Below are 17,073 nucleotides of genomic sequence, written 5' to 3' on the forward strand. Positions count from 1 at the left end.
TGTATGTGTATATATATCCCCTGGGAGCACTGAATAAGTGTTCCAGGCAACTTTATAACACATAACTACCATGAATAAAGAGAACCTGTATTTTTTTCTAATTAAAATCCATGAAACTTCATTTTGCCATGAAAATATTTTCAGAATTTCATAACCATGGCTAAAATGAGTAGAAACATCTCTAGATGTAAAAGAAAAAAAGCACAGAAGTTACTGGTTATAAATGTAGATTCTCCGGAGAACTCAATTTAACATAGGCTGATCACTTTCAAAGAAGTCAGTAATGAGTATTACCCCCCCACACAAATATTTATTTATTTATTTAGGCTGCGCCAAGTCTTAGTTGTGGCACTCGAGATCTTCGTTGTAGCATGTTTAGCTGCGGCATGTTTAGCTGCAGCATGTGGGCTCTCAGTTGCGGCATGCATGTGGGACCTAGATCATACGTGGGCTGCCTGCATTGGGAGTGTGGATTCTTACCCACTGGACCACCAGGGAAGTCCCAATGAGTATAACCTTAAAACCTATTACTGAAAGACTCCCAACTGCTTTTGAAATAAATTATCTTACATGCTTAAAGAACTTTCTTAATTATGAAACTCTCTGATTCATGTGTGTGACAAAAAGATAAACACTAGGATAAAAAACTTTAAAGTTAATTGTAAAGTTGATGCACACTGGTTGACTTCCTTAAACATACCATTTCATATGCTCTAATTTTCTCTTGCAAGAAACTAATTTGCATTTTGAAGTCTTCTTTCTTCTTGTGATAATCTTCTAACAGATGGTCCTGTTCTTCCAGCTGTTGCTGATGAGTGAGGATCTGCTGTTTGGCTTGTAGTAAATCTGCAGCTGTGCTACTATGAGTGCTGTTTCTCAGAGTTTCACTAGCCTGTAACTTGAAAATAGAAAGAAACCCCAAAGTATTAAATTCTTAAGTGAGTACACTACGGAAAAGACATTCTTTGGGGGGTGTTACTCGGCTCATGGTTGCTCTCTGGGAACTGTACTGGATTCACAGGCTTGAGACCCCAGCAAACATGCCGCCACAGCTGATCAGATGAGTGTGAGTACATTACCTAAGCTGATAAATTCCTCCCTTATCTAAAATTATTTTCTGTTACTCATCAACAGAAACCTTAATTAATACAATCAGATTCCTATGGCTCTAATTAAAGGTAAGTGGAATATATTCAGTCTAGTTACCATTTCAGAACCTAACTAAAATAAAATCATACCAGGGTTGACAAAGGTTGGATGTAACTACAGGTTAATTTCTGCAAAAATCCACCTTATCGGACTTAAAAGATTTTAAAATACAGATGAGGAAAAGAAAATAATAGCACAAGACCACTCAAGAAGTATGAATTAAATTCCTGGTTAACATAAGAAGTATTTACTAGTTTTTTCAAAATAATACATAAAAAGCAAATGGCTTTTAAATATTTATTTGTTCTGGAAAATATAAGAAAAAAATTTTAAATTCATTCTTAAAAATTTAATAAATTTTGTTCTATTAGTAATACTTACATGCTGGAATTGAATCTGTAATTTTTGACTCTGTTCTGTCAACTCTAAAAATTCTCTCATTGTCTCATCCTTTTCTCTTCTAGCTTGTTGTAAATTAGCAGTGAGTTGGGTTATGATGCCATCTCTCTGTTTAATGGCAGCTTCAAATTCTTGCAACTAAAAAAATCAGTGAAAATTAAATGTGCTATATTTGATTTTTTTTAACAAAATTAACTATTAGTACAGCTAACTTCTTCAACAATATGATATTCAAAATGCATTGGCAGAATTATCACAATCTGTAAGCATACTTGAAAGCTATTATCTTGCGGGAATTAGTTTTACTTCCACATCAACTTTTAAAAAACCATCTGAACTAGGGAACAAAATGCATCAGATTTGACTTATCCATATATCTACTTCTAGAAGGACAAGTGTCTTTATATTTAGGGATGCTCCAATGTTTGTAGGCATTACCATCACAGGCATGTTTAAGCCTTGTTTCTAAAGAAGATGAAACTGAAATATATTGTCATCCTCATCAATGTCTTATTTCACCTTGTTTTCATAACTGACTGCCACAAACAACAGATGTTATTTTAACCACAAGAAGTTACTTACAAAGATTGGCTGACATTTTTAATGAGTTTAAGTCAATATATTGACTGATGTGGTATGCAACATAATTTTCTCTCAGGCTGCTTACAAAAACATCTATCCCTACTGAAGTGATGTCAGACTAGCTATCTCATAAAGTTAAAAAAAAGATCTCATTATATTAGCCTTGTTAATGGACTAGTTTTAAGCGATGTTGTTTATGATATGTATAAGGACAAATATAATGAGGTGACTTGAAGTCACCATTTAAAAAACCCATCTTTAAAGAATGTACCTCTACTATCATTAAAATTTCCTATTTTTGTTTTGTAACAAACCAAAAGCCACATAAGGTAAACACACCTGCTTCAGTCCTTCAGTCCCACAGGTGGCCCTCATTTCTTCTAGTTCTCTGTTTAGCTCTTCAATCTCATGTTGTTTCCCAGCCAATTCATTTTCCATCATCTCTAGGTGGGTCTGATTGTACTGTGCTCCATGTTCAGAATAAGAATCATCAACACCAAATTCTTCTTCCTAAACCAATCCAGATTTTTAATAATTCAGTACTAGCAACATTCCCTCAGGAAAAGGGATTCAAAATCTGAATCCTACAGCAAAGTCTAATTTAAAACATCACTCATCACCTGGGAGTTTACTGGCATGGCAACCTACTTTGTTGCTAATGTGATATATATACCTCAAGAGCAAAAACAAGATATCTGCAAATTCTGTTACAATTGAGTTTTATAACAAAAGGTGGATAATTTTGTTTTGTTACACATTAAAAGCATTTAGAAATCACACACTGAAAGAAGTACATACAGGAAAAAGCTTTGTTAGTAATCCAATGGTTTTAAATAGAATAAAACATTAGTATAATGAGTAGTTTTAAATACTGTACCCTTAATAAATTTGTAGGCTTTCCTGTTCTCGCCACAAAACTGCAACCATTTACCTGTATAAAAACAATTTCCTGAAATATTATGGTTTTAGAATTTTATTTAAAGCTAACAATTATATTTGTGCTAACTGTATTCATGCTTTTCTTATGCCTAAGGAAAATGCCTCATTGGCAAAAACAGATATAGTGATTAAATTTAAACATCTAAAAGACATTATGACCATTTTAAATGCCAAAGAATTCCTCATACATTTGAGTTCTTACAATGCAAAAGACACTGTGCTATACATTTTCATTTAAGTGAATTAAGGTTCTAAGTACAGTTTCTCTTTTGTCTTAAGAAGAATGACTATAAACCTCTAGTTACAAGATCCTCCTCTACAAAACACTGCCTTAAAATCATTTAAATAATTGTTTTTTGATTAAGCCCTATTCATTTTAAAGTAAAACTGTTTACTGATGTAAATCTATTGAAGGTTGGCAAGCAGGTGAAGAAGTAGGAGGAGATGTCAAGAGCCGAGGAAAACTCCCCCAAGAACTTTCCCCTGAGGGTACTATGATAGCCATGCCAACCCTGACAGATGTGGAGATTTTCCAGAATACAGGTGTCTCTATCACAGACATTTTGTGGTAGGACGCAGGAGGTTGGCAGAATATGTCTCTGGGGTTGCCCTGGTGGGAGATTAATTTCAGATCAATTAATCTACTCAATAATACCTTCCTTCCCCCTAACAGCAAACAAGTGAACTTCATTCCTGTTTATGTTTAATTTCTCACAATTCTGTGTTAACAGAATCCAAGATAATGAAGTTTTTACTGTTGAAATACACAGAATAGAATAACTTAGAATTAGGATTAGGTTGATATGGATCACAACACTTTAAAAAGTGAAGATCCTAATTAAGAGTTCTTTCCAGAGTTTGATTCCTTTTTTTTTCCCAAGGATAATTTCAAAAAACAAAGCTTAAAGTTAAAAAAAATTTCACCTTTGTGGCAACACATTATTAGAATTTGTGAAAACTATTAAAACACAGCAATACTAACTCTATTAAGATTATTAATAAAGTCACTTGCAATAACTTTCAAATTAAATTCTAAATTTCAATTAGCTTTTCTTGATTTTGAAATGAAGCACTTTGATAAACATCTACTAAACTTTTCCTTTAGGGTAACAGTATAATGAAATGGATTTTATGAATATTTTCAAATATCATATTAAGCAAAGGATATTCCTTTAAGTGGTGATGATATCACTTACATAAATTAGTTATCTATTTATAATAATTGAATCTAACACATTAAATAGCCAACATTCAGCTTAACTTTTCTCTAAGTTGAGCACATTTTACACTTGAGCAAGTCATATGTATTGGCTTCTTAAAATACTACATGACTGTTTGCAAAACTTAATTGTTATTATAATAAACATTAAAATCTTGTCAATATTAACAGTTCTTAAAAATTTAATATCATGTAAATAGGTAATAAGAGATTATACACCAGAACTAAACTATATTTCAAAGTTAGAAAAGAAACACTCAACAGAATATTAGGATCATTAATAGTTAGCAATAAATGATTATATTTTTTAATCTAGATAATTACTTCACTGATACCTAACAGGTAGAGCATTTATCTCATCTTCTTACACTAGCGTTTTAACACAATACTTGGTAAACCATAATATGAAGGCACATTAATAGCTTAAAACATGAAGATTAGATGAACAGACTCCTCCAACTGAAGAAACCTTAACTTTTCCTTATGTCGTTCTTTACTGTGGCATTTTTCAAAGTTATTTAACCTTTAGGCTATACTAATATAGTCTTTTTGAATTCATAATTTACTCAGTCTATGTAGACAACTTGAAGATTTGGGAAAGTACAAATAAGGTACATTCTAAATTTTAAAATGTTCTGTAGAGTAAGTATCATCTCCTAAAAATACTGCTATTCAGAAAGAATCAGAGGAAAGATGACTCTTATTTTATAATCATAAAATGTTCTTCACACAAAAACTTTTCCTTTCAGTGGACATCAGTTCAAAAACACAGAAGAACAACTCACTCTTTATTTATGATTAACACCTTATCCTTATTATACTTAATTTGGCAGTATGTACAAAAATATTAATAATGGATGTTTTAATAAAAAATAAGAAGAATCTAATAGTTCATAAAGTTCATAAAAATTATAGGAGTTCAGTGTGCCTAGCTGACTCCTGGAATTAGAGCCAAGAAACTAATGAAGTTAAGATCATTCATTCAAAGTCAAAGTTAAGTATCAAGCACCATGTTGTACACCTTCAGTATATAAGCTGAAGACAGGGAGGGAGAAAATGAAAATAAGGTGAAGTTAAAAAGAAGAAAGAAAGAAACCCAAGTCAAGTTGAAAAGCTAATTTTACGTTACTTAATGGCTGGCTATAGGCTATGTCTCCAACTCCAGCCAGTCACTTCATAAATGTCGTGAGTCCTGTAAGTGACTTGGTTAAGAAGTTCTGAATAATCAGTTGAAGTCCATAAAAAGACTGTAAGCCCTACTATCATTTCATCTTTCTATACATAGCAAAGCATATTTATTTACTTATCTCTGTATGTTGCCTGTAGCATTTCCAACTTTCCCCAAATAACCCTGCTCTAATGGTATCGATAAAAATATTTTATGTAAATATGGTATTCTAGATATGAAACGTCCCTTCACCAAGAACTAAAAAGATTATGTATAATTTAAATTAACTCATAAGAAGGGTATTTTTTATTTAGTCTGATTTCTCTAGTATACATAATTGGATATATTTTTATACAGAACAGATCTTAGGGAGATCACAGGATAAAATTATCTGACTAATCCTTTCTAGACCTGAATTCTTTTTTTAATCCAAGGGGTATACTAGCCACAGAAGTCAAGAACATTAAGCACATACCGTATCTATCAAAATAAAATTTCTAAACTAATTGCTAATAAAACATAGAATCAGAATCTGAAATCCTTCTGAGAATAAACTGTTAAAAGAATTCTCATCACTCATTAGTTTCATATAAACTTAGTGTGAAGAAAAGCATACATCTAGTGAAGCACAGTAAAAAAACCCACAAGCTTTGCTGATTGTTTTTTATATATCAAACATCATACTAAAATTACCAAATAACCCTTAAAACTACCCTGTGGTATAGATATTATTTCCCCCATTTTACAGGTAAGGAAACTGTATTTCAGAGTTTAAGTGATGTGTCCAAATTCATCCTGCTCAGAGGTGAATAAGCTGAAATTTGAAAATAGGACTTTCTGGCTCCAAAGCCCCTTCTCTTTTACATCACCTTATTTCCCTATGTACCAGAAAAATGACAGTGATATTTAGACAAAAAACAAGATAATTATGTGTCTTATGATTAAAACCATGTAAGTTTGAAATTTTAAGAATATTCAAATGCAAACCAGAGCAGCCAAGACTGTTATATACTTCACAAATCTGTTATTTGTAGTGAAGTTATATGTGTTGCCTAGAAAGGAATTTCATTTTAGAGGTCCCTTAAGAGTTCTAGTATGAAGAGTACTACAGTGTGAGATTTACTCCTTGTTAATTTTTTTATTTTTATTGAAATATAGTTGATTTACCATGTTGTGTATTCTTTGGTTTATAAATTTGACCTACTGAACATTTTTCTGCCTCCTAAGACTGTGAATATGGCTTAGAAGTCCCCTGAAATTCTAGCTCAGTCAAACCAGTCCAATGTCATTAAATCAAGTAGCTAAAGACCCAAAACTAGTCCAGAGTATCATGGATTGAAGCCATACCCATTTTAGCAATCTTGATGAGACATCATCAAATATTTCACAGACTATCAATTTTATACTATTTTCTATACACATAGTAAAATATGTAAATTTCTCAAAGTATAATCCATTATGAAACTAGGCCCAAAATGGATAATATTAGAAGGATTATGATTCAAATCTGGTCAAATCTGTCAAAGATTATTTCATAATTATCTTTCAACGTAACCTTCTAAATCACTAATTTTTTCAACTTATAAATCAGCTAATCAATTGAGTTTTTGTGATCAGTGTTAGAAAGAAAAAGTATCAGAGGACTGGTCACATAGTAAAGTATCTTTTCCTGAAAGTTTGGTTTAAAAAAATATTTATGTATGAATATGTATATATTGCTCATGTGCACAATTATTCATGTATACAACTATACACATACATGTAATACATACATAAATATATAAAATTAAATACACATATATGTAAAATATATTTCTTATTGTTAAATCATGGACAACATGTTTTTTTGTTTTTTTTAAGATTTGTATTACACTTTAAAAAAAATAATAAATTTATTTATTTTTGGCTGCATTGGGTCTTCACTGCTGCGTGCAAGCTTTCTCTAGTTGCAGCACGAGGGCTTCTCATCGCGGTAGCTTCTCTTTGTGGCACAGTATGGGCTTTAGGCACACAGGCTTCAGTAGTTGTGGCATGCGGGCTCAATAGTTGTGGCTTGCGGGCTCTAAAGCACAGGCTCAGTAGTTGTGGCGCATGGGCTTAGTTGCTCCACGACACGTGGGATCTTCCCAGACCTGGGCTTGAACCCGTGTGCATTGTCAGGACAGCTTCTTAACCACTGAACCACCAGGGAAGACCTGGACAACATGCTTTAACTTTTATCTGTAGGACTTATATTTAAAATTATTTGTACCTCATTTTGAAACGCATCATATTTACTAGGTATCACAATAAAAATTTAAAATATAAATTTTAACCAAATTTCACAGGCATGTATTAGATGGTCTGATCTGTAGCCACTTAGATTATAAAAAAAATTCACTTTGGTATAAAGAAAAAAAAATGCACTTGTGGAATCCTGGGCTGCCCAAAAGTTACTAGTAGTTCAAGTGCCAAACCATCTTAAACTTCAATCAAGAAAGACAAGCTCTAAGAATTAAGGTATTATGGAAGAGAAAAGCAATGTTTTAATATCTAAGTCCCAAATTTAAAGTCACAAGGGCAGATTCTCTGAATTGCAAGCTGTAATTTTAAACTGAGATACTTCCCATAAAGGCAAATTTATGTAGCCTAAACTGGGTGCTAATTTATTTATTTAACATTGGTTAATTATTTCCCTGACCAGATCACTAATAAGTATATTCCCAGCTTTTAAACACATTAAACTTTTGAAGTGTAAAAGTTTTCACTCCCATTAGCAATCCAAAACAGTAATAAGTTCATTTAAGTACATGAAGTTTTCTTTTCTTTCCTATTAGACATCTACAATAAATCAAAACTTATAGAATACACTGAGTTGTTGAACCATTCAAAGTAAGTAAGTTTTCCATGTCCTCAAATACTGGACCAAAAAAAAATGACAATCATATCTAAAAGAATAAGAAAAAAATAAGAAAAAGATAAAATGACATACATTTATTAACACATAAAGAAGGTATTTCCTAAAGTGTCCAATGCCCACGTTAGCTTTTAACACCTAAATTAAAAATCACTACTGTAACATTAATTTCAATAAATGAATTTATGTAATTAACTAGAATTCAAGCAGTTGTAAAAAGCATTACACAAAATAAAATACCCTATAATATGAAATGTTTACTGTGTTAAATATGGATACCTTATATCATGTATCCTAGAAACCCAATTTCAAACACTTTCTTAGAAACTAAAACAAGGCCTCAATCTAATTAAGGACCAACTTATTCAAACAGATTTAAGACTTTAGTTAATAATCTGAAAAAAGATATGTCAGAAAAATATAAACTTCAGGTTTTCTAGGTCATTTACATTACATCATACTGTGCTATATTCTTATTATATTTATAAAAACATAAAGCATGTGAGTTACAAGTAATAAAGTATTAATAATCAACAATAATTTCAAAAAAAAATGAAATGTCAATCACAGTGTTACTTATCCTTACCTCTGAACTATAATCATCTGCCGTGGTTGAAATTTCACTTTCCGGCTAAAACAGAAAGTAAAAACTGATTATATTAAAGCCTTTCTACTGCGTCCCCTCTCCAAATATTGTACTTTATTAGCCCATTACTACTGGTAACTTATGATAGACTACTCAAAAAATATTACTAAAAACAGGCAAAAAATTATTAAATTCTTTAAAAATTCCACTGATTATGAATCACAATGGCTAAATAACACATCAAAAATTTATCACTAGGCAGTTTTCTAAATATAGAAGTATCAAGAAGTACTTTCACACAGGGTCCTTTATATACTACAAATCATTTGTAAGACAAAAGCACCAAAAAAGATATCATCCCTCTAATTCTTACATCTCTTTTAAATAAAATAAAGTCTTAAATTGTTACTCCAAAAAGTTCAATTTCTTTAAAATGAAGAATCATCAAATTTTGGTGCTAGAAAAGTAGCAACAACTTGAAGAAAATTACCAACCTCTGTTGTTATTAACACTGTTGCAGCTTACAAAAAACTTTCAAAGACATTCTTGCTTCATCCTTACATCCCTGGGATTTGGGTATGAAGTGAGTGGCTTTTCTAAGCTTCCCTCAGCTTAGAAGTACTAGGAAGAGTCAAAGAGGAAACCTAAATTTTCACTGCTTTCACTGTTCACACGCTCTCATCAAATCTAAGAATCTAATTTTACAAGTGAGAAAAGAGACCCAGATATTTCATTTTTTCACTCAACAAATATGAACCATATATGAACCCAATATAGAAGCACCTACATAAAACAAATACTAACGGACATAAAGGGAGAAACTGATGGAAATATAATAATAATAGGAGACTTTAACACCACTCTGACATCAATGGACAGATCTTCCAGACAGAAAATCAATAAAGCAACAGAGATCATAAATGACACAATAGAACAGTTAGACTTAATTGATATTTTCAGGACATTACAGCCCCCCAAAACAGACTACATTCTTTTCAAGCGCACATGCAATATTCTCTGGGATAGACCACATACTAGGACACGTGGCAAGCCTAAACAAATTTAAAAGAATAGAAATTATTTCAAGCATCTTTTTTGATCACAACAGCATGAAAGTAGAAGTCAACTGCAAAGAGAAAAATGAGAAAAAATGATTACAGGGAGACTAAACAATTTGCTACTAAAAAACTAATGGCTCAACAATGAAATTTAAAAAATACCTTGAGACCCATGACAATGAAAACACAACCATACAAAAGCTATGAGATGCAGCAAAAGCAGTCCTAAGAAGTAAGTTCATAGTGACACAGTACTTACTCAAAAAACAAATTTCTCAAATCAACAACCTAACCTACCACCTAAAAGAATTAGAAGAAGAAAAAGCAAAACCTAAAGTCAGCAGAAGGAAGGAAATAATAAAGATCAGAGAGGAAATAAATAAAACAGAGATTTCAAAAACAATAGAGGGCTTCCCTGGTGGCGCAGTGGTTGAGAGTCTGCCTGCTGATGCAGGGGACACGGGTTCATGCCCCGGTCCGGGAAGATCCCACATGCCACGGAGCAGCTGGGCCTGTGGGCCATGGCCACTGAGCCTGCACGTCCGGAGCCTGTGCTCCGCAACGGGAGAGGCCACAACAGTGAGAGGCCCTCGTACCGCAAAAAAAATAAAATTAAAAAAAAATAATAAAAAGCAAAAAAAAACAATAGTAATAATCACTGAAACGAAGAGCTGGTGTTTTGAAAGGACAAAATTGACAAACCTCTGGCAGGGATCACCAAGAAGAAAAGAGGACCAAAATAAAATAAGAAATGAAAGAGGAGAAATAACAACCAATACCACAGAAATACAAAAAAACATAAGAGAATACTATGAACAATTATGTGCCAACAAATTGGACAACCTAGAAGAAATGGACCAGTTTCTAGAAACATACAGCCCACCAAAACTGAATCAAGAAGAAATAGAGAATTTGAACAGACTGATCACTACAAGTGAAACACAATCTGTAATTTTAAAAAACTCCCTTCAAACAAAAGTCCAGAACTGGATGGCTTTACTGGGGGATTACTAAACATACAAAGAAGAACTTATATCAATCCTACTCAAATTCTTCCAAAAGATTAAAGGGGAGGGAAAACTCCGAAAGTCATTATATGAAGCCACTATCACCTTGATACCCAAACCAGACAAAGATACCACAAAAAAAGAAAATTACAATACAATATCTTTGATGAATATAGATGCGAAAATCCTCCACAAAATATTAGCAAACCAAATCCACCAACACATTAAAAAGGATCATACACCATGATTAAGCTGGATTCATCTGAGGTTCACAAGGATGGTTCAACATATGCAAATCAATCAATGTGATACACCACATCAATAGAAGAAAAGACAAAAACCACATGATCATCTCAATAGATGCAGAAAAAGCATTTGATAAAATGCAACATCCATTCTTTTTTAAAAATTAAAAAAAAATTTATATTGGAGTATAGTTGATTAACAATGTTGTGTTAGTTTCAGATGTACAGCAAAGTGATTCAGTTATACATACACATGTATCTATTCTTTTTCAAGTTCTTTTCCCATTTAGGTTATTACAGACTACTAAGCAGAATTTGCTGTGCTATACAGTAGGTCCTTGTTGATTATCTATTTTATTTTATGTTTTATTATTTTATGTTTATTTTACTTTTGTGTTCATGTTATTGAATACAATTAAACATAATGTTTACATCTATAAAATTATCCTGTGTATACACGTAAAGAAACATTAAAAAATTCTAATAGGGTTATCTATTTTAAATATAGCAGTGTGTACATGTTAATCTCAAACTCCCAATCTATCCCTCCCCCCACTCTTCCCCCGATAACCATAAATTCATTCTCTAAGTCTGTGAGTCTGTTTCCTGTTTTGTAAATTAGTTCATTTGTATCATTTTTTTAGATTTCACATATAAACAATATCATATGATATTTGTCTTTCTCTGTCTGACTTACTTCACTCTGTATGAAAGACTCTAGGTCCATCCATCATTCTTCTTAATGGCTGAGTAATATTCCATTGTATATATGTACCACATCTTCTTTATCCATTCAGCTGTCAATGGATATTTAGACTGTTTCCATGTCTTAGCTATTGTAAACAGCACTGCAATGAACACTGGGGTGCATGTACCCTTTTGAACCATGGTTTTCTCCGGATATATGCTCAGGAGTGGGATTACTGGATCATATGTTAGCTCTATTTTTAGTTTTTTAAGGAACCTCCATACTGTTCTTCATAGTGGCTATACCAATTTATAGTCCCACCAGTAACAGGAGGGTTCCCTTTTCTCCACACCCTCTCCAGCATTTATTGTTTGTAGACTTTGTGATGATGGCCATTCTGACTGGTGTGAGGTGGTATCTCATTGTAGTTTTGATTTGCATTTCTCTAATAATTAGCGATGTTGAGCATCTTTTCACGTGCCTCTTGGCCATCTGTATATCTTCTTTGGTAAAATGTGTATATAGGTCTTCTGCCCATTTTTTGATTGGGTTGGTTTTTTTTTTATATTAAGCCATATGAGCTGTTTGTAAGTTCTGGAGATTAATCCACTGTTGGTCACGTCACTTGCAAATATTTTCTCCTATTCTGTGCATCATCTTTTCATTTTGTTTACGGTTTCCTTTGCTGTGCAAAAGCTTTTGGGTTTAATTAGGTGTTTATTTTTCTTTTTATTTCCATTACTCTAGGAGATGGATCGAAAAAGATATTGCTGCAATTTATGCCAAAGAGTGTTCTGCCTATGTTTTCCTCTAAGAGTTTTATAGTATCCAGTCTTATATTTAGGTCTTTAATCCATTTTGAGTTTACTTTTGTGAAATATCCATTCATGATTAAAAACTCTTACTAAAGTTGCTATAGAGGGAACATATCTCAACATAATAAAAGTTATTTATCACAAACTCACAGCCAACATAATACTCATATGATTATCATATGATCCAGCAATTCCCCTCCTGGGCATATATATGGAGAAAACTCTAATTGGAAAAGATATATGCACCCCAATGTTCATAGCAGTACTATTTACAATAGCTAAGACACAGAAACAACCTAAGTGTCCATCGACAGATGAATGGATAAAGAAGATGTGATATATACATATATATAAAAATAAAATGGAATATTACTCAGCCATAAAAAAGAAATAATGCCATTTGCAGCAACATACAAGGACTTAGAGATTATCACAGTAAGTGAAGTAAGTCAAACAGAGAAAGACAAACATCATATGATATAACTTACATGTGGAATCTAAAAAAAAATGACACAAATGAACTTATTTACAAAATAGAAACAAACTCAGACGTAGAAAACAAACTTATGGTTACCAAAGAGGAAGGCAGGGAGTGATAAATTAGAACTTTGGGATTAGCAGATACAATCTACTATATATAAAATAGATAAACAACAAGATCCTACTGTATAGCACATGGAACTATATTCTATATCTTGTAATAAATCCTAATGGAAAAGAATCTGAATAAGTATATATACATATATATGGATGCATATATATACATAAGTATATGTATATATACTTATAACTGAATCACTTTGCTGTACACCAGAAACTAACTCAACATTGTAAATCAACTATATTTCAATTTAAAAACATTAAAAATTAAAAAAAAGCTGATTCATGGGCCCCACCCAGACATGCTGAATCAGAATCTACATTTTAAAAAGATCCCACATGTGATCTGTATATACATGGAAGTCTGAGAAGTACTCCTCCAAAATGGGGAAAGATAATAAATACCTGTCCAATGAGCTCAAAAAAATTAACAGAAACAAAAGACAAAAAAACCCCAACCAAACAAACAAAAAAAGCAAAAATCGAAAAAAAACCCAAACAGGAAGCATCACTGTCTCTTTTCTCATCTACACTTATGGAAATTTTATTCAGCACTCAAGATCAAGTTCCCAGTCAACCTCCTCTCTGATGTAGTAATGATGCCAGGAACAGAAATAAGCTTACTCCTATTCTAAAATCCTGTAGCAGTGGTTCCTAACTTATGTGGCCCTCTTTTAAATCTAAAACACTTTCATGGGACTTCCCAGATGGTCCAGTGGTTAAGAATCCACCTGCCAATGCAGGGGACATCGGTTCGATCTCTGGTCCGGGAAGATACCACATGCCACGGGCAACTGAGCCCACGTGCCACAACTACTGAGCCTGCGCACCACAACTACTGAAGCCTGTGTGCTCTAGAGCCTGTGTGCTGCAACTACTGAAGTCTGCACACTCTGGGCCGCATGTGCCACAACTACTGAGCCTGCATGCTGCAACTACTGAGCCTGCATGCTGAAACTACTGAAGCCCGTGTGCCTAGAGCCTGTGCTCAGCAACAAGAGAAGCCATCGCAAAGAGAAGCCTGTGCACTGCAACAAAGAGTAGCCCCCACTCACCACAACTAGAGAAAGCCTGTGCGCAGCAATGAAGACCCAGTGTGGCCAAAAAAAAAAAAAAAAAAAAAAAACCCACCAAAAAAACCCACTTTCATGATGCAAGTCCTTATGGTTCACTCACTTACTTATTCTTTTAAATGGCTATTGATTAAATGCATATTGTGTACTAAGAACTGTGCTACTGAGGATAAAATGGTGAACAAGACACTGCACGTGAAATGCTAAAATTCCAGTGAAAGCCCAAGTATTGATTTGTTAGGCAGAAAATGAAAATAAAAACATCTTCAAATCAAATCAAGCACCATGGTTACTATATTGTATTATACAAAAGATCTAGATTTCAACAAAAAGTTACAAATACAGGGCTTCCCTGGTGGCGCAGTGGTTAAGAATCCACCTGCTAATGCAGGGGACACGGGTTCAAGCGCTGGTCCGGGAAGATCCCAAATGCCGTGGAGCAACTAAGCCCATGTGCCACAACTACTGAGCCTGCACTCTAGAGCCCATGAGCCACAACTACTGAAGCCCGTGTGCCTAGAGCCTGTGCTACGCAACAAGAGAAGCCACCGCAGTGAGAAGCCTGCACACCGCAATGAAGAGTAGCCCGTTCTTTGCAACTAGAGAAAGCCCACTTGCAGCAAAGAAAACCAATGCAGCCAAAAATAAATAAATAAATATTTAAAAAATTACAAATACACAAAGAAAAAGTAAAGTATGGCCCATACACAAGAAAAACAGTAGTCAGTAGAAACTGTCCCTGAGGAACCATAGATATTGGACTTAATAGACAAAGATTTTAAATTAGCTATTTTTTAAAAAGTCAAATAAATGAAGGAAATAATGTCTAAAAAACTAAAGAAAATTATAAGAACAATGGCTCGCCAAATAGGGAATATAAAAAAAGGAAGAATTTATAAAAGAACCAAAGAGAAATTCTGGAGTTAAAAGTAAAATAACTGAAATGTAAAATTCACTAGAGGGGCTTAACAGGAGATCTGAGGAGGAAGAAGAATCAGAGCAAACTTCAATATAGTTCAACTGAAATTATCCAGTCTGAGAAAAAGAAAAAAGAATTTTAAAAAAATGAACAGATCATCAAAGACCTGTGCAACAAACATACTAACATATGAATAAGGGAGACTCAGAAGGAGAGGAAAGGGTCAGAAAGAATATTCAAAGATATAATGGCTGAAAACTTCCCAAAGTTGATAAAAAAAACATTAATCTATATATCCAAAATGCTCAAAAAACTCTAAGAAGGAAAAACTCAGATCCACTTTTATGATGAATAACAAATCTCTATGACATCTTTGACTCTTGACTAAAGCTCAAATCCCTATATATCTAAATCCTATTTCTACCTAAATATGCCAGGGCACAATCCAAATGATCATTTTTTGCCTTGTACAACACTCTTCCTCCTAAGTATGGCATTGTTCTCTACTCCTGGTCTTAGTTGGTAGCTCCACCATCCCACCCACCACCCAATCCACTCTTAACTTCTCCCTCATCTCCTTATTCTTGAAAATTCCATCATTAATGGGAGGAAGAAAATTAGCATTTATTGAGGAAAACTTTCTATGGGCCAGGTACAGCCTCCCTCTGTTCACCATTACCACCATCCTATCCTGATCACTTTGAGATCCGTTTAAAACTAAACTACTTAAGGTTTCCAAATCACATCACACTGTTTCATGTCTTTGAGAATGCTGATTCTTTAGCATGGAGGTTGTCTGCCCTACTTCTTTGCCTCTAGCTAACTCTAACGTACACCTCAAGACTTGGTTCTCTTCCTGGAAACTTTCCCAAATAACACACACAAGACTGATTTGGGCATTCCCCCAAATCATGGTACTTTAGGACACCATGTGCATTGTTGCTAGCATGGCTCTAATCAAGGTACACAGCCTATCTTACATCCACCTTCCCCACTAGAGTGACTTTCAAGGATAGGGACTGTCATATTTATCTTGGTATCCTTGGTGCTCAATCTTTGGTGTAATACAGCTGCTCAATAAGTGTTTGTTAAATCAAGCTCACAAAAATCACACAGGGTGCTAATGAGTGCTGCCATTACAACTTTACACTTAGAATGCCAGTATTTAAAAATCTGGATGAATACTTACTTCAACAGAGAAGACCTGGTCATGTTTAACTATTTCTCCACTGTGTAGAGTTCTCATTATTGTGGATTCAGGACTCACAGCTGATCCTAATCTCTGAGAACTATTTGTGCACATTTCATCACTCTGTGATTGCTCAATATTCACAGCATGGTATGCTGACATGTCATGTTTACTACTTGAAGTTTTCCTCTTTTTTTTCTGCTTCTTAGGATTCTGCCCATCAGATTGAGCTTTCCTTTGTCGAAACTCGGCAAGCTACAGAAAAAAAAAAATCATCGTTATTGTCAAAGATAATTTTTCTTTATCAGCACTAAGAAAAAATTAGATTTGGAGTCACTTTCTTTAAAAGATCAACCCATCACTAAAATGATGACAAAATAATGGACAATGGTTACTGTGTTTAACACAAGAATGACTACTGAATTGCAAAGAAACTAGGTATTTCTGAATGAATGCTGTTCAAATGTTGAGAAGAACTGAAAATATCATGTCTAAAGAAAAAAAAATTAGCCCAGCGTTGGGTAGAATAAAAAACAGGCAT

The 17,073-nt window shown here is 33.6% G+C and overlaps 1 protein-coding gene across 7 annotated transcripts in view; it reads right to left on the reverse strand.

Annotated features, from left to right (window-relative positions):
- Positions 1 to 17,073, reverse strand: part of AKAP9 (A-kinase anchoring protein 9) — a 152,864-nt gene that overhangs the window by 114,156 nt on the left and 21,635 nt on the right. For 5 of the 7 annotated variants that reach the window (XM_082631816.1, XM_082631814.1, XM_082631813.1 and 2 more), the window contains exons 2-7: positions 16,533 to 16,787; positions 8,939 to 8,983; positions 3,008 to 3,061; positions 2,470 to 2,640; positions 1,531 to 1,686; positions 701 to 898 (exon numbers count right to left, since the gene is read on the reverse strand). In XM_082631816.1, coding sequence (XP_082487942.1) covers positions 701 to 898; positions 1,531 to 1,686; positions 2,470 to 2,640; positions 3,008 to 3,061; positions 8,939 to 8,983; positions 16,533 to 16,787 — 879 coding nt within the window. The remainder of the gene's footprint in view (positions 1 to 700; positions 899 to 1,530; positions 1,687 to 2,469; positions 2,641 to 3,007; positions 3,062 to 8,938; positions 8,984 to 16,532; positions 16,788 to 17,073) is intronic. The other 2 variants (XM_082631818.1, XM_082631815.1) reach the window with 1 other exon arrangement.

This window comes from Mesoplodon mirus (assembly GCF_964341445.2).
Source record: "Mesoplodon mirus genome assembly, chromosome: 9".
In the NCBI taxonomy this organism is placed as follows: domain Eukaryota; kingdom Metazoa; phylum Chordata; class Mammalia; order Artiodactyla; family Ziphiidae; genus Mesoplodon; species Mesoplodon mirus.